The sequence below is a fragment of the Rhynchophorus ferrugineus genome, unplaced genomic scaffold (genome assembly GCF_030347505.1).
Source record: "Rhynchophorus ferrugineus isolate W39M unplaced genomic scaffold, kcgeb_rfMv2 rfM1, whole genome shotgun sequence".
Classification (NCBI taxonomy): Eukaryota; Metazoa; Arthropoda; class Insecta; order Coleoptera; family Curculionidae; genus Rhynchophorus; species Rhynchophorus ferrugineus.
The window spans coordinates 23,593,476-23,620,800 of NW_027472580.1; the positions used below are offsets into that span (position 1 = coordinate 23,593,476).

Here is a 27,325-nt window from a genome sequence, read left to right on the forward strand (position 1 = left end):
ACTGGGACCAACGCTTTATCTACTCTACACTTGTAATATACCACAAAAGGAGAATATTACGATGGCTATATTTGCTGATAATACTGCGATCATAGCTGTCGGAGGCAATAGAGAAGGAGCCTCACGAAAATTACAGGCAAGTGACAACGTATATAGCAACAACGTTAAATATCTCGGAATGAATCTTGATGCAAAACATTGCTAGAAGGCACATATAAAGAAGAGAAGAAAAGAACTGGAATTGAAATATAGTATAATATACTGGCTAATTGGAAGAAAATCAGTACATAATAAATTGCTATTATATAAGCAAATACTGAAACCTATATGGATATACATAGTTTAATTATGGAGATGTTCCGCAAAGAGTAAAGTTTTTTTGGAAAAATGTCCTGAGAGGTATTGTGGGTGCACACAAATACTATAGGACTGATTACCTACATCGAGACCTTCAGATACCCACAATCAGTCAAGAAATTAAGAGAATTGCAAGGGGGCATGAGGAAAGACTCCATTTTCATGAGAATATTGAAGTTTTGCAGCTTGTCGATACCACCAGAACAGGACACAGACTCAAAAGAATCAAGCCATGTGATTTTGTGTAGTGTTGTGTAGTGAGGTGCATATAATAAAAAATAAAGCACTGGCATGTATAAATATTATTTCACTAGAGACTGAGATAAGGCCGATGGGTCCTCCTAGTTATATACCTAAATTTATGTTATCATAGAGACAAATTATAGGTTATACGGAAACAACTATTAACAATGTAATAATTAAAAAGTGACGACAAATGGATGAAAGCTCGAAATTCTATGAATTTTGGGAGTAGATTGGATATGCGGATTGTTGTGATATCATAATTAAACTTGGTGAAAATAGTTGTACAAGAAATTGTGATTGAAAGCTTCGAATCCTGCCTTTGGTATCATATACTTCTACGAAATATAGTATCAAACAACTTTTACTATCCATATGTCATTTCTGAATAAAAGTAATATGCCGAAATTGTCAATAATAGCTATATAATAAGTCATTAAACAATCATTATCAAATGAATAATGTTTAAATAATTTTTGTTATTATTAAATTAATAATATATCGGTGTTTCTCTTGATCACATTTAATCTAAGTTCAAGCTATAGCTTGAAAAGTTTGTTTAAACTTTGTTAAAGCATTAATAATTAAATAGGCATATATATAAGTATCAAAACACGTCTAATTATGAGATGAGTTAGCAAAGTAAATTTATATTTTTTGAATATAAATATTATAATTTGAAGATTTTAGCTTTAAACTTAGCTTACGGATTTTTCTTGTAGGTTCAATATCTGAAATCCGCATAGAATAATTTGAGTAGTTGACAGATTTTATCTTTTGTGTTATAATTTTTTATCGCCAATGTTTGGTACATATTTCCAGGAGGATTACTTGCATTCAGTTTTCGTTTCCAGCAACATTATTTTCAATCTAGTATTATGTAGTTTATATTCATCTTCGGTGATTATATATGTAACATTATATTTACCAAAATTAGTTACATCTAACTTTTATGATGCAACTAAATCTGAGCAGGTCGCTAGTTGGTTAATTAGATGTATTTCTTGAATAAATGCTTGGCTTTATTGGCCTATGAAGAGGTATTGCGGTTTCTAAAGAAGCTTAATAGCTTTTTTAAAGTGGATCCGTTTCTCTCCCAAGTTTTTTCTATGTTATCCTAGTGCTGACTTTTTGACATTATATTTATTTGCCCAAGCATGGCCTTTAATATTTTCCTTTCTTCTATTATTAGTTTCTCTTTAACTTGCACTATCATTGCACTATATATTATTTCTGGTCTATACGTTATTTTTGTTTTTCTTGGCAGGTGTTTTCTTTTCAACAATATTTTGATTTAATATAATAATAATAATAATTTAAAACAAAGCTTTCTTTGTTTTTATACTTTTTTGCTCTGTCTCTATTTCCTGACTCCATTATTCTGAGATATTAAACTGTTTGCAACTGTACTATTTTCCATATCTTAGTACAGTTAATTTTTTTAACTGAATTTAACTAAATTTCAAAGTATCATATTTCAGTATCCCTGTTCATGCAGTGAAAACAAGATACGACAAGAAAATACAGTTTAATTGCTACAGACTAAAAAAGAGGCTATAAAATTCTAATTATGTCACTAACGACCTAATTAATACGATATTGGTGTAATTAATTATCTTCCACAGTCTCCGCAGATGGCAATTAAGAATTGTATTTATGTTTCTTTTTTTGTTATATATGTTATTAATTGCAACGAGATCCATTTGAATTAATTATTTATGAGAGAATAATGTAACATTTACGAGAACTTCTTTAATAATGGTCTTAAGTTCTGCATCAAGTAATTTAAACTATGCAATAATCTAGTTCGCTAGTACACATAACAAGAAAATACATCGGGGTCCATATTTTAATAAATCAATAACGTTATGACAAAATCTACATTCATAACATCAATTTGAATAAAAGTAAAATTAAATTTCACCTTTAGAAACAAGCCTCTAATGATGACTGTAGAAAAAAATTCCCTACAATGTTAGCGATTCAGTCCGTTCGCTTGTCACTAGATAATTAAAACACACCACAAACACCTTCGGACATTTTCGACAATGAAGAACCGTTAACCGCTAAAAGACACGTGCTAAAGCCAAAAATGATTCGAGCACTGTTGATCTTGAACATCGTCAATCATCGGTGCAACCTTAAAGCGTTCCCTTTGAAATTTAAATTACGCCTCTGCATATCAATTAGAATGATTTTTTTCACTATACACACACCTCAATATCGACGATCTATTACGCCCCCTTGGAAAAAAAACCGTAAATATATGTTAAGAACGTTTTATTTATTCCATGTATATTGTAATTGATACAATAAGCCGGTCATATCGCATCAATAGCGATAGTCATCAATTCGCCTTGTTTGACGAAACCAGTAATTTATTTCGCAATTACTCGGTGGTGTCATTTTATATGGTATGTAAAAATGTCGTCAATATGTTTCATGTAATGATCCTAATTACTCACTGCTTTGTTTTCTTCGACTTGCTGAAAATGCTGATAGCAATAACAATGTGTGGTATAGTACAGTTAATAATAAATCTTCGTAGATTCACCAGGACTTTGTTTCGTAATTACTCGGTGGTGTCATTTTGTATGGTATGTAAAGATGCCATCAATATATTTAATGTAATGACCCTAATTAAGTAGTGCTTTGTTTTCTTCGACTTGCTGAAAATGCCGATAGCCATAACAATGTCTGGTTTGATACAGTTAAGAATAAATCTTCATTGATTCACCAGGAGTATATTCTGTTTTGTTTTTTAGCGATGAAAATTAATTCTTCCTTTTAGAAGATCTTTACAAATATATTAACAATATTGTAGGTATTTTCCTACTACTAGTTTTTAGCATAATTTTAATTTTACTTTGGAAAAACAACGTGTTTTTAATGCTATAAGAATCATCCTGTTTAAGCCTTTTAACAAATGTTAAACAACCTAACTTAACTTTTAAATTGCACGGTACAGACATTTCTGTATATAAAACAATAACTTTAAAATTGCATTTTTCGGTGTTGAATACTTTTTTTTTTTGTTTCATTCGAAGAAATATACTGCAGAAGCTTATCAAGCACTTTTACAAACATATGGTCGTACTGCTCCCTTATAATCCAAATGTCGATTTTGGTTTCAACGATTAAGAAGTGGTGATTTTAATATCAATAACAAAGAACAAAAGTTTGAATACAATGAATTGCAAAACTTTATGGACAAACACCTACTTTGACTGACAATGAAGTTGGTTCAATACGACTTTTCTCAAGCACGAAAAGCCATGGGTTAGTCATAAAGTATTCATGGCTATAAAGTATTTTTGTACATAGTATGGAATCATTATGATGCATTATTATGTTGTCATTAGTGTCTACCGCTGTTGATTGAACAATTTGAATGAATTAAACTATTTTTGCAAAAAGACCCTGTAAGAGCTAGTAACAGATACAAAATACGGAAGCATTTGTTGACCATCTATAAAAAGCCTTCAAATCAAACGAAAATGATTTTGAGTATAATTTTCTCAGCATAGACTAAAATTCGTGGAAATTCGATAATTCACTTTTCACTCCGAAAGAAGTAACCAATTTTATCAAATCTGACATATATTCTAATAACAGGACAATTATTTCAAAAACTACCAAGAAAGGGAACTATAAAACTGGTCATCTTGATCAATGCGGCATTTCGACTAAAACATGTACTAGACGTTTTGGAAAATGGCTGAAATTATCCTGGTCCAAAACCTGAAAAATCGCCACATAGAATAAAACCGATTATAGGGAGCTATAACTATTAAGAAGGTGCATAGAATAACAGATGTATTTGAAAAGTCTATGAAGGTATGAAACCTTATACGACTAAACTATTATAGTCAGAATGTTTAGAGTCGAATAAGAAGATGCTTACGCCATAATAAAATAAGCTAAAGCGGACCACAAGGAATTGTATTTGTATTTTGGTCAATGTGCTATTTCTATGCTATTCACGTGTAATCATACCGAAGAAGCACCAATAACAATAAATAATACTATCATAAATAATCATTCCATAAAGCAAAAACGTCAAATATCGAGGAATGACTCTTGATGCAAAACTTCGCTAGAAGGAACATATAAGAAAGAAAAGAAAATAATTGTAGTTAAAATATAGGAAAATGTATTGGTTTATTGGAACAAAATGACAATTACCACTACTTAATAATTATAACATTAACAAGTAAGTATTGAAACTATATAGACATACGGAATCCAGTTATGGAGTTATTCCGCGAAAAATAAATAATTATAAATAAGTGTTAATACATGAACATTAATGTACTACAGACTAAGATAGGGCCGATGGGCCCTCCTAGATATATACCTAGATTTAAGATATTGTAAAGATAAATTGTAAGTTAGTCGGCAACGACCTAGTATGTAATAAATATGTAATAAATAAATAATAAAAACATATCAAACGAGACATAGATACCAAAAGTGTCTAACACTTTCTTTCATGTATTTTGTAATATCTTGTTATCGGTCACCACCGAAATATATTGATTATTATAAATGATATAATAATATTATAAATTTTATCATATATTAGACCATAATTGATATATCTCGATATAATGGAGTAGCACTGAAAAGTTCTTCCATATTCATTGAAGACGGCGCGTTATTTTGAACTACAAACAATATATTAGTTTGATTTTTACACTTTCAAAACTGTTTTAATTTTTTTCACGGTCATGATACAGTTTTATAGGAAATTACTATATTTTACGTATTTCTTACGAAGACAAACCGTTCGGTATAATCTTCATTTTTAACCTTCAATTTCTAGGAAAAACGTTTTCGGAACTGATCCGGCCGAAATTACGCAAAATTACTTAATACAAGAGCCGCCAAAAAAATCTCTTTGGCAATGTATTATTCTCCTTCATTAACAGTACTTTGTCTTCGTTCCGGTCGTATCAGTTAGAGGAAAAAAAGACTGTTAATATGGCGACGACGGTTGTCATTCATCCCGTCGATTCTCGGAAATTTTGTATACCGTGTCATTTGCTTATTACAATGTTCTTCCTTTTTCCATGGACGCATTTTTTACGTGTTCCCGTCTTAATTGCCGGCTCGGTTCGGGTAAATTGGGCGAGGAAATGACGTATAATTACATAGGAAACATGATGGGAAACTATGGCTTCAGGGAAGGTTGATGTTATTATATAATAAGAATAAATGCCTGGGGTTCGAAAGATAATGGGTAGAACTGTAAATAAAATAGGAGGTATCTATTGGTGATTGTTTGGATAATGGTTATAATTTTTCCTTTTTACATAGGATTTCAATCACATTTGTTTCAAATTATTTTGCGGCAATATTATATCTTTTATTTTACAAATAAAAGAAAATACTAGCAGAGCGGAGTCGCTTTTTTATTACCCTTAGTGGTTCCACAATCTGCCCAATAGGCAATAAGTATTTCTTATGTTTATATTATATATATGGGCACTTCACTATCACGTCGCATATTTTGCTGATCAGCGAGTACAGTGGGAAGCAGTGACACTTTTCCGAAGTACTTCACATAAACACGTTGAGTTACACTCGTTCATTTGAAACATAGTACGAAGCATCAACAATGACACGCAACACTTTATTTTGGAACCGTTGGATGATGGATATATTAGATTTGCTAGCGATACCCCATAGCGGGATTCCATATGACCAAGTTGTTTTCGCTTAGAGAGTATGGGCTTCTTCCAGGTTAGGCGTCGATCTAAATGCATACCAAAATATTTAACATCCTCTTCTTGGGGGAGTTGACAATAGTTGATACTCACTGGTAGACCTGTTCTTGTACTCAGGGTAAAAGTTATATAGATGGATTTTGCTTTATTGGCTTTAATGCGCCATGTCTTCAACCATAGTTGTATTTTATCCAGGTGGGTGTGTACAGGAACAAAAACAGAACAAAATTTCTTGGACTCATGGAAATAAAAAAAAAAATCTTATTGAAAAATGTTACTTAATTAATTTAGTCACTATAAGCGTTCATGCAAACATAAACACCATTCATATCAGAAGTTCATTTAATGTGAGTCCACTATCCGCAACTAGCGCTTTGTACACACTCTTTTCCTGGGGGACTGTCTGAATAGAACCCGACATACACTAGACTGATATAAACATCCTCTTCTGTGTCTAAAGCAAGGTGAGAGTTATTTACATTCTTATTCTTCTTGATGACTTTTTTATTAATTGTCGTAACAGAATGATTCTCAGGAACTTTATAACATTTAGTTACATTCTGATATTTTCTTAAACTTCTGTTTTTCCGCTAGTTTTACTTTGTTGTCCTAAAGTAAGCTCATTGTTCTCGAGAGTGCTGCCGAAACAGCCATCTTATTTTTCCTTCGTGTGTGTTGTTTTATGGGTCCTGATTTGTAGAAATATATTAATGTCAAAATAAATAATTATTCAAGCGTAGAGTGACTAAATATTTTACATCAAAATCATATAATATAAAAAAACAATACAACCAAATACTATAGTAATAAATAGAAGTCACTTGTATACTGAACTCGGTATGCTGAAAAAGAAGCTACCCCAACATCACGTAAATTACCTTCTTGAAATTAGGTAATTAATAAAAAAAGATAAAAAAGCTAGAAGAGTATTTACAGAGATTATAAACAGAGTCTCGTCGAAAAATATGTAAATGAATTTAGCCCGGAAGCAGACAAATATCACTCTCTATGGAAAGCAACTTCAAGAGATTTAAAAGACCAATTATTAGAAGCAGACAAGATTGAAGAGATAAGATTGAAGCAGACCAAACCACACGAATTTATTTAGTGTATAAGTGTATTCTTAACTTTAGCTTAAGTAGATAAGTTTTATTTTAATTTCAAAAATATGTACTGATGTGTTAATGCCGTACTCGCCTTGCTTGTGTATTAATGCAAGTACAACAGAACAGTAGTAATAAATTATTTTTTAAATTCAGATATACTAAACATATTTAATGTAAGACGTAATTAATAAAAAAGAACTTGAATATTGCTCATTCGACCCCGTTTTTTTGCTCATATGACCCCTTCCTCGAATTACTTTTAGTATGTTAGATAATTAAATATCAACTGGCAATATTTTATTCTTGAAGCTAAAGCCATTAATAGTAATTATGTTGAAATTATACTATAGATAAAAACACTTACACTAGTGTTTCTTCAATAATGAAGTGAAATATTGAGTCTTGATTTAAGCATAAGCGACTAAATATTTTTCAACTGACTAATGTTGCATAAATAATATTTACTAAGTAGATCGAAACTGTGATGAGCCCATTAAAGCTATAATCCCAGACAAAAGGTGGCGTCTCTTACAACTTAAAAATAGGCATAATTCAACGATGATGTCACTTAATCCTCGAGTATTTAAATGAGCGACGGATATTCCATAAAAGAGTGAAACGGTCGTTTTCCGTTTGTCTGCCAATAATTAGAATTCTCTCAAAAATATATAGCGTGGGATGCATGGAAATATCGAAATTTATCTAAGAGCTATCCTTAGTGACATTGACCTTAACATTGGTCGTTGTCTGTGTCTACATTATGGAGCCTAACTTTCTATAATTATATGTAAATTAGAAATTTATAATTAGAGATTTTCTTACCAATTTTGTTTATTTAGTATTTGCGTCATTTTAGTGTCCGTTTAAGCACGATCAGTTCGGTATCGTACTTGTTTTTTATTGTAATTCTACGTCAATTTGCTAAGCAAATGAGTACCACGACATTTTTAGAACACAAATTATCTGTAAATACTTACGTAATTTTTTATGGTCGAAAAAAATGCGGTCTTTAAACAACGGATATTCTGTTGCATATAAAGTAAAGTGTACTAAAAGACCTTTTTCAGGAATAGTATACTGATATACTATCTATACTATACTACAGTATACTATAAAATATTTCAGACTAACATTAAAATATGAAAAGAAATACTTTTTCACGGAAATGGGTTCGTAAATTATTTCAAACAAGAGCCTTTTATTTTTTCAAATAAACTCTTTTTTAAGTATCCTATTTGTATGATTTATATCATATTTATTTATCTAAGAACGTACGTTGACCGTGTTAATTAAAACTGAAACAAAAGTATCTATTAATAAAAGACTGTATTTTTATGATTTTTAGTTTTTCATAATCATATTTATATATTAAAAGCATAAGGAACTAATTAGTTATTAATAATAAACTTATTTAAATTAACTTTTTATTAAAGAAATACGTAATTTTCACTTTCACACGTATGTTACATACACCGGAAGAAATTTCAACGGAGACACAGGAAGACCATTCACATTTCGCACTGAAAATTATCTATTTGTCCCTAAGATTGTTATTAAATACACTGGTTTAAATAAATTGACTGTATTCACTAATTATCGCTTAATTTGTTTAGTTGCTAATTAACTGCCCTGTTTTAACAGTGTTTCTCTTTGTTTTAGATCATCGCCAAACATGGAACATTTATCCGGAGCGCCATTTATATGACAGGTTCAGTATTCTGATCCACATTCGTTGCAATTAAACATTGGACAAAATGTTCGACAATCTATTGGATCGTCTGACTAGTCCGAACTCGCGAAGAAGGCATACGTATCACTATCCGGAGATCCAGTCTGATCCGGAGGACTGTGAACCGGTGACGCCCTCTAGGAAGCCGCGTTTGTTGGAGAGGAGAAAGAAAGGGAGACGTGTCGAGGCTGGTTTACGTCAAGCCAGAAGTTTAGGGAGGCTTGATGGGCTAAAAGAGGTAGGTTATTGATAATTTAAGAGATATTGCAAATTTTATTTTATGAACACAAAATTAAACAACTTTGTTAAAGCAGAACGGGAAATATAGTTTGATACTATTGAACCCTAATAAGTGAGTTGATCAGTTTTGCATAAATTTTGATCTGATACTACTTCCAACTGAGCATTTTTAGGGAAAACACTTCACAGTTCACTGTTTACCTCTACTGTCCTTTTCACGTTATTTTGCACTGTTATTAAAATAGTCATAGGTACTGGTACATGTTTTTATCGGTAGAACATGTTCTTCGTATGCTTCACACAACATTTGATGTCAATCAGCTGCACTATTCTTAATATTAAAATGAAAGAAATGTTTGCACATTAATTGTTGCTTTGGTACAAAGAAAATATGTTGTTTATGCTTCAAGGAAATGACAAATACTAATTTTTAATAGGAAATAAAGATACTTTGATATGAGTATAGGTCCACGGGATATAATATCAGTTACGCCATCTTCTGCAAATATTTCAAAATATTATAAAATATAATTTTTTAATTAATACTACAGAATATGATTCATTGATAAATTAAAATAAATTATTGTCACTGTTAAATTACATTTATATAATAACCATAATACATATTGACAATAACAGAATAATAAAGAAGATATATAGCAATTCTTGGTTACTACCACATACTACCGCAACAATGTTGCTTGACATTACATAGTTCTTAGCCTTTTTGGTGTACTGTTTGGTTCATATGTACATGAAATTGAAGTCCTTGATTCGCCTGTTTCAAAAGAATCTGCGGAGAACACACATATTTGTATCCAATTTATTTTATATCTCAATTTATTTCCTTTAAAAGGAAAACATATTATACTTATTTCTAATTATTTTTGATATTGTAATGTGGGCTGAACAACTGCCGATTTTAATATTAACTTATTAAAAAAATATTTTCCTTTTTGGTAGGTTAAGGCAAAGGATCTGTGAATATAACAAGTCATATGAAAAGTCCCCGGCCTACCATAGTAAAACTAATTTTTTTGCCAATATTAGTTTTTTGGATTCAACATAATTCCCTTTAAGGGTGATTATAGCGACCCTCCAAATTTTCGATACCATTTTTTTGTAGTACGATTTGTCCTTTGCTTCAAAAACCCAAATATTCGTGAATGATATGATGTACACGTTCAGTTGATATCTTTGGAGTGTCTGCTATTTCATTCAAATTTAATTTACGGTCATTCAGAATCTTTTTGTGGATTTTTTTAATGTTCTCGTCTGTAACAACCTCTTTTGGGCGTCCACTGCGTTCACCGTCCTGCTCATTTCACCACGTCTAAACTTAGCATACCAATCCTTGATGTTTGATTTTCTTGGGACAGTGTCCGGAAATTCGGCATCAAGCCAAGTTTTTGCTTCAACTGATTTTTTTCCTTCAAAAAACAATATTTTATCAACACACGAAATTCCTTTTTATCCATTTTTTTCGCAATAACAAAAGTTGCTTCACTCAAAATGTTATAATTCACAAAGTAATGATCCGGCAGCTATCAAATGTATACACGCTTATTTTGAGGGTTAGGGCTAACTAAAAAATATATGGATTTAATTCTAGTAGCACCATCTATATGTCAGGCCAGGGACTTTTTAATTGACCTGTTACACATACTATTTTTATAAATTCAATTATCGATTTAAATTACAAATAGGAATTTCAACTTTGTTAAGTTTTTCCAAATTTGAGTCATCTGGTTTGAAATACAAACGTCAAACATTCCTGTCTTGAAGCTTGTTGTAGGATCGCCGTTAAGTTTATTATTATTTATGTATAAAACTATTTCCGAGCTAGAGCTGAATCCTTAAAAAAAATAATCACTCTATTTGCTGTTTTTTTTTTCATTTAACCAAATTATTATAGCAATAAATTTTGGAAAACAGAATGGGAACTATACTTTGATATTGTTGAATTTCTCGGAAGCTTTCAATGAGTTGGTGGATTTAGCATACATTTTGATCTAATAATGCTTCCAACTGAGCATTCTTAAGTTATACTGAGTCCTTTTCACGTTATTTTGCTCTGGTGTTAGAATAGTCATATTTCCTATGTTTTTAGTACATGCTTTTATCGGGGGAGCATGTTCTTTGTATGCTTTACACACCATTTGATATCAATCAGCTACACTGTTCTTAATATTAATAAAATATTTTTAACAAATAAATTTTACCTTCTTCTTCTTCTTAAATAGACTTCAGAAAATACATAAGGAACTCACTGAAAAGTAAAAAATAATCAAATTTAGATTTTTAACACAAAAAACGTTTTGAAATAAAGTATTACAATGGATTGCCCAAGTAAAGAAATAAAGAAACAATGATTGAAAATAAGGAAAGCTACAGGCCTCAGGGTTCGCTACCTAGTCTAGGTGACTTGACAAATGTTCGAACCGAACTAGAACAAAAAAGTCGTTGCTCCCATTGGAAATCGAACCTGTGGCCTCCACGTGTTAGCTTAATGTTCTAACCGTTACAACCTCTCATATAATTTGGTTAGTGCTTAAACAGCAAAATTAATAGCTTTTACACTGAACCACTTCCAATTTTTCGTCCTATCAATTCAGGAATATCATAATACACAAATATCTTATTATTTTAGTTAAAGAATGTATTTGAAAACTTTGTACGTGCCTTTAAAATTTGAGGTTTCCCTCGATTTCCCCCCTTCCCCCAATCAGATCCTGATTTGGTTCCAATGGGACCACCTTGGAAGTACACTCTTTGGAATAAAAAAAGAATTTTGATAATCGGTGTATAATTGACGGAGAAATCGGCGAACATACCTTAAAAAAATATACAGCCGGACAAAGAACCTTCTTCTGTTTTGAAATCGGTTAAGAATTAGAGAATTGTTTCGTTGGCACAAAGAAAATATGTTTATGTATTCATCAGGGAAATGACAAATATCAATTGTTAAAAGTAAATGAAGACACCTTGAAATGAATATAGATCCACGGGATACAATAATCTTCTGTAAATATCTCAAAATATTATTTATTGTATTTCTACACCTTCTCAGTTCACTAAAACAATTTTTAAATGTATCGCAGGAGAAAAAATATATAAATTCCATTAGCTGAATTTGGTTAAAATATTAAAATTGTTTTATGGACGCTTTTGTTTATGAAAACAAAACTACCTTTTTTATAGACTTCATGAGGTAGCGTTTTATTATTTGTTAGAATGTTACGCAGTTGTAATATTAACTGTAGAAAATTGTACGCATTATGCAAACAAACAAACTGAAATCGATAATATATATGGAAAAAAATTAACGGTTTCGCATTAAACAAATTCTGTATATAGCTGCACGTGACTGAAACTAATTACTTTAATTGGTTCTTAGGCCAATCGAAAAATGATTAAAAAAATTGAACCGTTGGTTAACTTTGTTTTAGAACATCTCGAGAATTTTTGCTCGGTGTAGTAATTTTTGGTAATGGGCCTTTTTTGCTACAATTTAAAATGAGTCTTTAAAATTTATGAAATTTATATTTAAAAATTAATGTTAGCCGGCTTGGTGGCGCAGTGGTAAAGGCGATGGGATGATCCTCCTACTGTTGCGATAGCCGCGGGTTCAAATCCCGCTGGGGCATGGTCGTAAATTTATGTTTGTGATTGTTTAAAATTTGTGAATGTTCTAGCCAAGAGTGCAAAATCCGACAAGAAATATGATCCCAGTCACGCCAGTAACCAGGCTGGGTAAGACCAAATGTCTTCTGGGATGATTTCTAAAGTTGGTCACTCGCCAGTCGGTAGGCTTAATGCTGAGGACCGTGGTTCGGAGCCCACGTTAAACTTTAGGCCCAGTCCAGATAAACCCATAGTTGGTAAAAGGAGACTTTCTCAGAATCATCCCAGAAGACATCCGGTCTTTCCCAGCTTGGTTACTGGCGTGAATGGGATCTTTTTCATTGTCGGATTTTACACTCTTGCCTAGATCATTCACAAATTTTAAATAATCATAAACATAAATGTACCACCATACCCGAGCAGGATTCTAACCCGCGGCTATCGCAACAGTAGGAGGACCGTCCTATCGCCTTTACCACTGCGCCACCAAGCCGGCTATTTTTATTCTTTAAAATATCAAAAATAAGGTATGTAAATATATCCTTAATTCAACATTAATGAAAATGTTTCCATTTTTACGTTTAATGCGGAAGTATACATAAAATGGTCTAATTCTACTAACATTTTCATCAAGAAAATCAAACAACACTTAATTGTTATTTTTGTTATTGCAATGTATTTTTGAGGATGACTAGATCTATTAATTATATTATATTTAGAGACATGGCATCTGCTAATATAGAACATAATTTTAAAAAATTGTCGAGAAACACATGTTATAATATTCAGTTCTCAAACATCTCACCTTAATTCCTTAAAAAAAAACATTATATTTATACTTTATGAAAATTGATGGTGAAGTTGATAAAAACTAACGGAATTATTTATGATTTATTCGAGTGATTGACAATTACAGTTGACAGCTACTCGAGGAAGCCCGAAGAACGAAGAGACCGTGGAGTTGTTCTTTGTGCCTGAATTACCAGCTGAAAATATTTCCTTGCTAATGTTAACTCAATTTAGAAGAGAGGAATGCTTGTGAAAGAGCTTTATTTGGGCTACGAGAACCCTAGACGGCTTGTATAGCTGCTTTTGGGAGGATAGTCAGCGGGGTTACAGTATTGGAAACGCCTCTGATAAGGATCTGATGTAAGAATTTTCGGAGAGAGCGAACATTTCTTGTGTGTTCGTTTCCCGATGAATTTGGGTATTTTTGACAAACTATGGCTCATTCAGTGTTTGCCTGAGAATGTTTTTTTTGCATTATCTGAAGCTTTTCCACTAGTTCCGACCTGACAAACCGATACCAAGTATTAGATCCATATAACATAACGGATTTGATAAGCAACTTGTAAAACAAAACTTCATCGGAGACAGTTTACTTTTTCAGCTGGTGAGAGGGTTTAGTACTGGGGCAACTCCGTAGCCTTTGGAGATTGCTTTATTTATCTATGTTGACCTACGGAACCTACGGCCGACTTATGTGATTTTTCGTCGCCACGGAGACCGTAAAGTATCTATGTCGAGGTTTTTATAGGTCCAATTCTATCCTTGATTCCTTGATTGAGGTCGTTTTCTCTTTTGGCGTCGGGAATTTCATAATTGCGTAAAAACCTTTTGTCTTCTGGAAATACCGTACTATTGGCAAAGGCAAATTCAAATTGTGATCGCTATTTGTTCTGATAGATGATTGATTCTCATATACATATTACGTATTTCAATAAAATTATCGATGTAAACGTTAACTAAAGATTTATTATTTAAATTACAATTAAAAATTGCGAAATTTTAGATCAAAACATTGATGTAGAGAAAATAAATAAATTTTGTTAAAAAAATAAAATAAATAAATTTTGTTAAAAAAGTATTACTTAATCGAAAATTTTAATAACTAAATCTATATATTATAAATAATGCTTTTGATAAAACATATAGTATAATAGTAACATAACGACAATGTATGCGCACAAAAATATATTCCTTGACCATTCTAGTACTACTTACAATATTCTTCGTCACTGTTGAGAGTGTTTAACTCGAAAGAAAGTAGGTTTGAAGATGTCATTCACACTAATCGATGATGTCCGATGTTGTGTTTCCAATTATTAGTCACTCTCTCGACGCTATTACTTTTACCCGAGGCTTTATATAGTAAATAAACATTTGTGACTGCACATACTAATGTCCACGTGAATTTCATTTTCTTCTGGTCACTGCCGCTGAAGAAGGAAAGCGGCGAATGCATCGATTTTTATACGTTTTTTCTTGATTAATATTATTTAAGTGTGTCAAGCGGAAAGTATTTTTACCTTGTTCTGGGAAACGCATTTATTAATTATTTGTATTTGTTTTTTGAGCTTTTACTTTGACTCAATTTCACCGTATTGATAATAATTTTATTACTTTGTACACTTAAATATAACAACTTGATTTTTATACAGTACAATTTTGACTCCATGCAGTTTTTTTTTTGAAAAAGAAATTTTTTTGAGACTCGTATCTACCAAACCAATTAATAATTATTACCGCTCAAGAGTAAAAAGAGTTGTAAAGACACAAATTCATATGCAGGCTTTATTTTAAACTATTCCTTTGATATTACGCAATGGACTAAAATCGATGTTCAAGCTCTACAAAGGAAAGTTAGAACTTTATTGTCCAGCACACAAAAATACCATCCTAGAAGTGCAATCGAAGGAACTGCGTTATTTCGAAATTTCGGAGAAAAGGCATTAATAGATATTAGAAAACTACTTTATCAACTGATAATGAATCTAAGAAATTATTTCATTAAAAAATCTGAAATATCACGGCTCCTGTGTAACAACAACAGGTCATTGAAAAGTCCCCGGCATACCATAGTAAAACACTTTTTTTTGGCAAAGTAATTTTTTTTTTATTCAACATAATTCTATTCAAGGGTGATAAACTGATTATAGCGACCCTTCAACTTTTCGATACAATTATTGTAATACGATTTGTGCTCTGCTTCAAAATAGGCCTCAGTTTCGGCGATCACTTCTTCATTCGACGAAAATTTCTTCCCAGCGGGCATTCTTTTGAGATCTGAGAACAGGAAATAGTTGCTGGTGGCCAGATTTGGAGAATACGGTGTATGAGGAAGAAACTCGAAGCCCAATTTATAGATGTTTGCCATCGTTTTCACTGACTTGTGATGCGGTGAAGCAGCACTTTCTTTTTCTTCAAAAGCGGCCGTTTTTCGGCGCTTTCGTCCTTCAAACGGTCCAATAACGCTATGTAATAGTCGCTGTTGATGGTCCTTCCTTTATCATTGTAGTCAATGAAAATTATTTCATGCGCATCCCAAAATACAGACGCCATAACCTTGCCAACCGACTGTTACCTTTTCCCATGCTTTGGAGCGCGTTCATTGTGTGCAGTCCAATCGGATGACTGTCGATTGGACTTCGGAGTGAAATGATGGAGCCATGTTTCATCCACTATCACATATCTACGCAAAAATTTGGATTTATTACGCTTGATCATCTTCAAAAACTGCTCGAAATCATCAACTCGTTGTTTTTGGTCAAAAGTGAGCTCGCGCTGCACCCACTTTGCATAGAGCTTTCTCATACACAAATATTCGTGATTTTCGTGATCATTTCGTTTATTCGTGATCATATTATGATGTACACGTTCAATTGATATTTTTAGAGTGTCTGCTATTTTATTCAATTTCAATTTACAGTCATTCAAAATCATTTTGTGGATTTTTTAAATGTTTTCTTCGGTAACCCTCTTTTTTGACCGTCCACTGCGTTCACCGTCTTCGGTGCTCATTTCACCACATCTAAACTTAGCATACCAATCCTTGATGATTGATTTTCCCGGGGCATTGTCCGGAAACTCGGCATCAAGCCAAGTTTTTGCTTCAACTGTATTTTTTCCCTTCAAAAAGAAATATTTTATCAACACGCGAAATTCCTTTTTATCCATTTTTTTCGCAATAACAAAAGTTGTTTCACTCAAAATGCTATAATTCAAAAACTAATGATCCGACAGCTGTCAAATTTATACATGCATCTTTTAAGGGTTAGGGCTAGCTAAAAAGATATGGATTTAATTCTAGTAGTGCTATATTTATGTCAGGCCGGGGACTTTTCAATCGCCCTGTTATTCGGAACCGATAGCTTTATTTATTTACGTTTAAAAGAAAACAACCTTGAATAGTATCTTAAGACGAATGAAGAAAAAGTCTGGAAATGGAAACGAGGGCAGATAAGATATCCAGGATGAGCTTGCCAGTATGATGTCAACATTGCAGGTATGTTTTCGCAAACGGATGGTGATATATTCGTTATATAGGGAGTTGTTCCGTCCAGAACCTATATGTATATTTTTAAAGATCCTATGGTTTAGGTTAAAGTTCTAAAATAATACAAAATATTACGTAGAGCTGTTAGATGTTTCCATTTACCGAATGTAAAAAACGACATGATTTAGTAGTCAAAATAGTCTACCAAGAAGTCGATAATAAGCTGGAATTTCCAATTCAAGTCAAGGAATATTCCGTATTATCACTACTGACCTGAGTCTGTTCTAGAAAATGATTTTAAATGGTACTGGGACCGTCCAGTGCTTATCGACCATAACATAAGGTCGAGCTTGTCGACCATAACAAACCTGATATCACAGTAGTTAATAAAAAAGAAAAAATATAATACTGATTAATGTTGCTATTCCGAACAACAACGAATTTATCCTCAAAAGATAATAAAAAGTTATCTAAATACCATGTTCTAGAAGAGCATTAGCAAATAGAGGATACATACACAACAGAGTTGAATCGTTTTAATATTTCTATTATCTAAGATAATTCAATGCTCCTCTATAGTTCAAGTCCTAGAGCCAAAATGCACTCTCACTCACATACATTATATAACAAAGGTCTTCGTTAAATTTTTACTTGATCTTTACTTCATGGTATGATCTGGAATTGTTATTATTATGCCTAAGAATGCATTATTTGCTTTTTCTCCTTAACTTTCTATTTCAGTCATATTAGTAGTAGTAAATCAATTGTTTACATATCCTGATCAGTGGTTTGGCTAAGTATTAACACCTTGTAATATATAATTAACACCAATTTACTAGCTATTACTGTGGTCAGAATATAGTAAGGCGTAAAAATTGTCTCAATGTTGTTCGTTATGAATTGTATATTAAGTTGTTTTCACCGAGCTTAACAAGGAGATTTTTTCACTGATCGTTTCGTCGTTTGCTTTCATCTGTTCCCATTAATGGGTTAGGTTGGTTTCAAAGATTAATAGGCATAATTTTACTAATTTCTTTTAAATATGCAAGATGAAGTATTTTATTCAAACATATTTGGTAAATTCAAGGTACATATTTAACAAATGTTTATGAGTTACTAATGTAAAATGTTATCCTTTTTTTTTTTGAAAATTCAGCCACTACAGCAAAATTTCAACAAACTCAGTTCCAATAAAAACACGATGTTGAAATAACATGCAGAAATAATGAAATGAAATTTTGTTCTAGCTTGTTACCAATTCTTACTTCTCAGTTCCCATTGTCAGCTTTTTTGGCTATAAGTCAGCGGTTCTCATTCTGTTTTTGGGAGTACTTGTGGTTCTTCAAAATACCAAGTTTCAAATACCCAGAGTAACTAATTAATCTATTACGCAGGAGGTCATATATGAGTTGGCGTTATACCTTTAATAATAATAAAAGAAAATTGCTTAAAGACTTCAAAAGCTCTGCTTTGCTGAGTTCTCCATAAATGGGCTTAATGGCTGAAAAATCACTTGAATCATAATCATGTTTGATTAACGAAATGGTGCTCATTTCCGGATAATGTCAAGTGCACCATGAGTCAAAGTCATTTTAACATTTATAGTGCTGTTAATTATGTAGCGTGTTTCATATTTTCAAATTTCTTCATGTTTGTTTCATATAAACTGATTAATTTGCCAGTAAGCGAGTGCAAACGCTTTGACAGGATGGGTGAACTTCTGAAGAGTTTATCTGTAAGAATTTCACTCTAAGCGATTTAGTATTGTAGGAGAATATTGTATGCATATTGTACTATTTAATAAGGTTTAAAAAATATTTTTTGAAAACTTCAATTCTACCTATCCCCTTACAAGTTTGGATTTATGAATCGAAAATTTTTAGTTTTTTTTGCTTCCCAATAATACACCTTCTCAAATAGCATTAATTCTTCACGAGATTTTCTTCAAACTTTTGTCTCATATAATTGGGCAACTGGTTGGTTAACCTGATTTAGTTAAAAACATTGTTTGTATGAATACTTTATGGCCCAGAAGGGTTACTTTGAATGACTTATTTATCTTTTTTTACGTTTGTTTTTCGGTTATTTAATATAAAAATATAATTTTATATACAGAAGCATCGCGAGTGTAGTACTTCTGTCATAATATCTGAATAATTCCATTTATGTTCTAAAATAATGAAGTGTTAACTAATAATATAATAGTAAAATTTATTTTAATCTGCAGTAGCTATGTAAATAGTTTATTTTATATGCTTCCCTTTTTATTCGAAAAAATATGAAGTCGAGCTCGACGGATGTCATTGACAGAGCGATACATGTGTCCCTAGCGGAACTAGGCTTTTATGGCGTTTGTTATTTCCTACCATTGTCTGCAAAATTAAATTGTAATTTCCGCGAAATAACCAACTAGATGTGACACCATGTCCTTGTGCAGGCCATTCACAAAAAATGTCCCTAAATTCGATGACAATTTTTTTTATTGAATCGAATTATGTTGTTGTTCAGCAGCAGCCGCTTGAGAATTGGAAGCAAAGTTAGGGAGACTATTCCATACTGGCATACATACTAAATAAATTTGATTGAATCGGTAGTATTGTCTGTGCGGTTATTCGAACAAGTCGCCAAAGCTATTCTATTTTGGCATGATGAACAAAGAAATGTCCATATCAGAAAATGATATTGTCACTTAATTTGTGAAAGTAGCGCAACGTATTTTGAATGAAAAGATAGCCTAGATGTGAAGTCTTTAAATAAATAATTAAATAAAGACAATTTTATTATGTATTAATTAATGAATCAAATTACTACCTGTTTATTAATATTCAGAGCAAATAATATTAAGTAGATATTAGCATGTTTAGAGTATATTTATTCATAATTTTTCCGTGCAGTTTGTTGTACCACATGATGTGTAACTAAACTTACTAAGTTACTGTTTTTATAATGCATGCTTTCTTTTATTTACGTATCAGTTATTCAGAATATAAATTTAGATTAACATACTATTTAATTGATTCTGCTTTGTTCAATGGGTCTTTTGCTGTTAGAATGTTTTGAAATGTACGTGGGTGGACCGATGAGTACAAAAGAAAAACGAATATTTTGGAAAAGTGGCGATTTATTTCTCAACATAGTCCTTTCAGCTCAATACAGTTGACCCAGCGATGCTCCAACTTCTTTAAGCCGTCTGAAAAATGCATATTCTCGAGATCTGAAAAGTGGGCCTTCGTGGCAGCGATGACTTCCTCATTTGACTTAAATTTCTGTCCAGCGAGTAACCTTTTCAAGTTGCGGAAAGGAAAGTTGCACGGGACAACGGGGTTGATGGGGTGGCTGTTCGTAGCCCAATTTGAACAATGTGGCCGTTGCGAGTGCAGAGGCCTGAGTTAGTGCTTTGTCGTCGTGGAAGAGTTTTTTTTTCTTCGCTAAAAAAGGACGTTTTTTCTGCAATTCCGTGTCAAATCGGCTTAATAATTCCGCATAGTACAGGCCTGTGACCGATTACCGGGTAGTAGATGTAGATCGCACCTCGTGAATCCCAGAAAACGGTGGCTCACCTTTCCTGTCGATAGGACATTCTTCGCCTTCTTCGAAGCACGTTCGTTGGATGAAATCGATTGTTGCTTGGTCTCAGATGTTTACCAGTTTTGGATCCATGTTTCGTAGACAGTCACGAAACAACATACAAACACCTTTGCATCGCGTTTAAGCAGCATCAAACACTACTCTGAAGTAGTTTCACGGTTGCGTTTATTGTTCGAACTTTCTCGAGATCGTAGATTTTTGTTATTGTATCCTCCATGGTGCTGTTTTCGAAACACATGGGCGTGGCTCATCGAAAACCGACGTACGGCTACGTTGAAAAATAGTCACCGTACATAGCATCCTAGTACTCTTGGATTTCGCTGAGCCATCTCCCTTCCAAAGACAATAATTGGACTATTGGACTGGTATTCCATACTAAATTCAAGTGATATCATGTCACCTAAAGGCTATGGGTATGGTACAAAAACAATAAAATTAGTTTTCTTATGAACTGAGGCCTATAGTTTCATCCGTTGTCACATATCGATACAAATATTCCCGTTGGTTACGTTTAAACATGGCGAACACTGCTCAGAATCATCAACACGTTCTTGTTTTTGGTCAACAGTGAGCAAACTCGTCACCCATTTTGAACATAACTTTCTCATTGTGAAACGCTCATCACTATATAGTATAAAACAAAGTCGCCTTTTCTGTCCCTATATCCCTATGTGCGCTTAAATCTTTAAAACTACGCAACGGATTTTGATGCGGTTTTTTTCAATAGATAGATTCAAGAGGAAGGTTTATATGTATGATACATACATAATATACTAAGGCAACATTGCTAATTTTAGAGGTTTCTAACGTGATGTCGTAAATTAACCTATTTTTTTAGGCTTATTTAGCAATTAGCAAAAACGCTGCCTAACCCTACGAGTTAGATCAAATTAATGTACTACAGTATTGTACACCATAAAAAGGTCTACAAAAAAGTCCGCGATGGTATATGTTTATCTTTTAGGGATAACCCACATTAACCATTTTTATTGTTTACTTTTTACGTGAGAAAATGGCTTATTTACGAAGCTATTTTAAGCAATACGGCATTAATCCTTATCGAATACAGTGTGCAATTAATATAGATCAATATGGTTCCTTACAGCATATAAATTAAACAAATATTTTCGGAGATATTACAAATTTAAAATTTGCGTTTAAAAATGTGTAATGTAATAAAAATTGTATGAATTTAGATATTCCAAAGATAGCAGGAAATCTTCATAGTAAGTATAGGGGAAGAGGAATTGTTTTACTCCAAATTTAATGCGTGCAGGCCAAGGGCAGTAATGAATGAACCAAAAATACTGGATCGATTTTAATCATGTTTTCATTGAGTGACATAGGCATATGTATTTTATGCCCGTGCAAAGTCGGAGCGGGCCGCTATGTTTTTATATACAACGTTCATATTTTTTCTGTAGTGTATTTAATTTAGTATCAGCATTGCACCCGTGCGAAGCCGGAGCGGGTCGCTAGTGTAATATAAAATCAACACGTTCTTTGATATCTTCATGATGTTGGTTATCTCACGCAAGTTTACTTTTCGGTCATTCAAAACAATTTTGTGAATTTTTTTTATGTTTTCTGATGTTACCACCTCATTTGGACGACCACTGCGTTCGGCATTATCGGTGTCTTTACGACCACGTTTGAACTCAGGAAACTAGCATTTTGTTGTTGTTCCTTATAACATTTTTTGAACCGTTACTTCGATTAAACGATATTTTATCCGATCAAGAAGCAGTGTAAAATTAAAACACGAAATTGTGTTTTATCCATTGTTTAACAGTTTTCTTAATTTTCATTGTTGGATTATTACGATATTTTAAAAGAGAATTTTACGATATCAATCCGTTAATGATTGCAGGTAATCCTAAATCCAATTAGATTAACAAGAAGAGTTACTTCGAATGGCGCAAAAACGCGGGAGCAATTTAATCGCTCCTACCAATTTTCGTTAAGGTTGAAATGCACCTTGAGAATAGCCTCCTCTACCGGTAATTTCATAACGGATCCGACCTATTAATGAAAACGCAACTCTTCGTCGCTGCTCGATGCACGAGCAGTCTTGTCTACGATGGTGGTCATTTTGGCATATGAGAGCACCGTTAAGTTAACGAGATCGCCAAAGTGGCAGTTTGAAGAAACAATCCTAACGGAATCCTCTCGATCGTTACTTTCCATTTTTGCCGGAGAGACGACGGCAGCATTCCGCGCTGCCGTAATGTGGAATTTCGAACGTTTGCCTCCTCCTTGTCGGAACCGATCGATTTCTGATTGCTACCGTTTCCAGTCACTTTGTTGCACCAAACAAGACTAATCACAATTAAATCGAGCCGATCATTGTAGGATCGAGTTCGGTTCTTCGTTGCAACCGTTTGTCTGATTATCAAGTATTTTTCAGAATTAAATGTTTTGAATGATAGAGATTTTTAAAATTAATTGAACCCTTCATTTATTGATTATTTGTCATGCTTTTAAATGTTGAAATTAATACAGAACATTCTTTTTTACTTAAAACACTATTAGGCCCAAAAATTTTATTTAAATAATCTTTTCAATTTGAAGTTTTCTTGTGAAAAATCGATACAATGTATTTTATTCAAAGTATTGTCCATCGATAGCCGCTGCTTTTCCTCGTCTTTCAGGATATTTACGGATTCCATCTCGAAAAAACGATATATCTTTTGAGGCTATCTACGGTCGACCCATTTGTTGGTATTATCATAAGAAGTGGAGCGCTGCTCAGGCATGATGGTCGTTCATATGTTGGAACAAGTTGTAAGCAGAAGGGAGTAAAGCTTGGTGAATACGACGGTGAGCTAGCACTTCCCATTTAAGTGTGCCCAAGTATATTTTCATCGGTTGTGCAACATGTGGTCAAGCGTTGTCATACTGAAGATTAAGATTGTTATGTTTGCTCGTATTCCAGCCATTTTTCGCGCGGTGCCCAGCTCAAATGCATTATCTGTAGTTGATTGCGATCCCTATTGATAGTTTTATCCATAATTTTTTTTTGACTGTTCAAAACGATCTTTGTCTTCGGTTTCAAAATTACCACTTTTAAAAGATTGAAACTTTAGTAACATGATACATACTGAAAAGTGAGTCTTCAACGTGAAATTAATGATGTTCCCGATTCGACTTAATGCACGGTATCTACTTTAAAATTTATTTATAGGCCTCATATATAAAAGAAAATCATTGTTAGCAACAATATTGTCTATTGTTAGTTGCCGCTTTTCTTTTTCAGATCTGCAGACATTTTTCATGTATAATTTTTAGCAATCTTCACGATGTGGGACTTACCACTTGAACGTTTTCTTCCGTTGTCAATACTTTAGTATTTTCCTTTTTAACACATTTTTTTTTGCCAAAATTAGTTTTTTTATTCAACATAATACCTTTCAAGGGTGATACACTAACTATAGCGACCCTCCAACTTTTCGATACCATTTCTGTGGTACGATTTGTCCCGTGGTTCAAAATAGGCCTCAATTTCGGCGATTACCTCTTCATTCGACGAAAATGTCTTCCCAGCGAGCATTCTTTTGAGATCTGAGAACAGGAAATAGTCAGTGGGGGGCAGATCTGGAGAATACGGTGGATAAGGAAGCTATTGGAAAGCCAATTCATGGATTTTTGCATCGTTTTCATTAACTTGTGACACGGTGCATTGTCTTGGTGAAGCAGCACTTTCTTTTTCTTCAAACGCGGCCGTTTTTCGGCGATTTCGTCCTTTAAACGGTCCAATAATGCTATATAATAGTCGCTGTTGCTGGTACTTTTTCAAAGTAGTCAATTAAAATTATTCCATGCACATCCCAAAATACAGACGCCATAACCTTGCCATCCTTGGTATATTATGCTAAAATATGTCTCCGCAACTTAAGCAAAATAGCAACGCAATATTTAACGCTTAGGAATACTTTCACCGGCTCCAGACCTTCTTTGATGGCCGTATAATGAACTCCTAGGCTTCTATTCCATTGAACTAGAGTTAGGTAATGTTGTTTTAATCTCAGAATATCCAAATTTTAGGAATTCACGAACTAGCGGTGTTTCAAAGCTTCTGCCCTTTTCCTAAATTTCGAACGTTCGTGTGTTCGCTTTTTTTTAATCATATATTATTTTATTGATGCTTGGACTAATGCCCAAGAATTATTATCACGGTATTTTTGGCATATTAATTAATTTTGGAAGATCTTCATGGGATTCGTTGTGTAGCAAGCCTCAGCCACAAATGAAGTCTTTAATAATTTTTTAAAAATTAGGATGACGCTTTACTGGTTTTATTTATAATCCGTGTCAAACGTTATTAAAAATAATCGAATCAATCAAAAAATCATTATTACATCATGTTAATGTGAAAAATACAAATATCTATCAAATTGCAAAATGTTTCAAAGAAGATTATGTTCAATAATGCCATGAATACTAAGAATGCGATGTATGGTAGCGCTAACAGTATTGTCTTGGGTGAAAAATAGATACTATTTATAATAAATATACTGACAATAGGTTCGAGACGAAAAAAACCCAACGAATTGGACATTTAGGTCATCGTAACAAGTGAACACTTTGTACTTAGAAAAACACAATAGTAACAATTGTTTTATAGTATCGTTTATATAAACTAAAACCTAGACTATACCAATCCGAACTAAACCTAGACTTCCTGCTATGAAATAACCTTGATTCGGTCAAGATCGTGTTAAATGATTTGTTGATAGTTAATTCCTAATTAACTCGAATTGGTCTCGTTTCACTCGATCGGATTAAGGGGGCGACTTTTTCCTTTTTCTCCCTTTCGCGGACGTTAAATCGACGTGTATTAATTATTTTTCGTATCGGGCGACATTACGCGAATATATCGAGCCAGTTAAGCAATTCTCGAATTGATATTTTATGCGCGGAATTATCACATTCGTTGGAGTCGTATCGTAGTCCGAGCTCGTAACATTATTTAGACGACGATCGAGAATCGTGCAATTTTCCTATCGGATGTCGTTACTGGACGTGAAATCTTTTAATAACCTCGTTCGCTTGGTCCATTTACCTCGTCGGTTTTACTGCCTTTGCGACGGAAAAAATCGCATCGAAAATAAAATTAAAAATGATTTAGGGTTGGATATCGTTAAGTTGCTAGAAGTTACTGGTATAGTAAGGTACTCTTGAACAAATTATATTCCTGATTGTGAGGAAAGTAATATTCTAATCGAAATATATTAGGTGACTGCATGCATTTTAATCAGCGATATTCTTCAATACGTCAAATAGCAGTTAATATTTTTAAGTTATTCAGAGTACACATATACTAAATCATTAGTTTTTAATAACTTCATGGGATTTGGTTTGCTTCAATCTTTTCACTTGCTGCGTGTTTTCCAGTAGCCATATTGCTTCTACTTTACTGTAATTTAGTAAGCTTGTTTCATGTTTTATGGCGATATCTTGGATAACTTTGTAAATTCATTAAATTTCTAGGTCGTCGTGCAGTTCTTCATTGGTTACATAGGAACCAATTGAGGAATTTTGTTTTGGCAGCGTTTGATTACTAAATGTTTTGATATTTTAGTGCGGTCCCATATTTGGACCTATAAGTCCAAATAGGCTTCATAATAGATTGTTAAATGAATCTCTTTGATTTTAAGTTAGATTGGGAGTATCTTCCGACTAATCAGTACAGTTTTGTGATTTTGAGTCTTATCTGCTCTGATTTTGTCATTTCAAAGCTGAAGTGAAATATTCGTGGTTATAAAGTTTCGCTGTACGTATAGTAAGATCAGCAAGGTATATTATAATACGAGTTTCTAACCCTAAGTGAACCTGTTACTGCATGTGCATACTGACGAGTCTATTACGTATTGTTGCAAAATATACCAACAATAGCGAGTAGCAGGCACAAAGTAAGCAAGAGCTCGGATGGGTTCTGAACACGTATTACTGAACACACAGTTTTGATAGATCAAGATTATAAAGGATTATAAAAAGCCTTATTTTAACTTTTATTCAATAACATTTTCCATTACATGGAAAATAATATGTGTTGTAATTGATTAATTGATATATGATAATGATTAATTGTTATAGTATGTTAATAAATGTAGCCTCAACCTCCTTTATAAATATGAAATTTAATAACATTGTTGATCCTTTATAGGAAAATTGGTATTTTATTATATGAATATCATCGATTTTGTGAACTATATTTAGAACAGAAGAAAATTTTAATACAAATAGTAATTACATTTTAACCTTCCACTATTTAACTAGTACTCTATAATTAGCTATTTCATTATTACACAATATGGCATCGTTGTATCAGGTGGTAAGACACCAGGAAAACCTTTATAAATAGTAAACAATTACAGTTTAGTATGGAAGTTCCTTCACCAACTTTTTGTAGTACTATCGCGTATATTTATCT

General features: G+C 32.9%; 1 protein-coding gene and 1 long non-coding RNA gene across 2 annotated transcripts in view; both read left to right on the forward strand.

The window, feature by feature from the left end:
- Nucleotides 1-27,325, forward strand: part of LOC143206520 (rho GTPase-activating protein 20) — a 367,199-nt gene that overhangs the window by 78,985 nt on the left and 260,889 nt on the right. Inside the window, exon 2 of the mRNA XM_076419099.1 lies at nt 9,095-9,402. Within this exon, the coding sequence (XP_076275214.1) occupies nt 9,190-9,402 (213 nt within the window). The 5' untranslated portion in view covers nt 9,095-9,189. The remainder of the gene's footprint in view (nt 1-9,094; nt 9,403-27,325) is intronic.
- LOC143206535 (uncharacterized) overlaps nt 1-27,325 on the forward strand; it is a 553,256-nt gene that overhangs the window by 23,257 nt on the left and 502,674 nt on the right. The gene's annotated exons all lie outside the window — the stretch shown is intronic.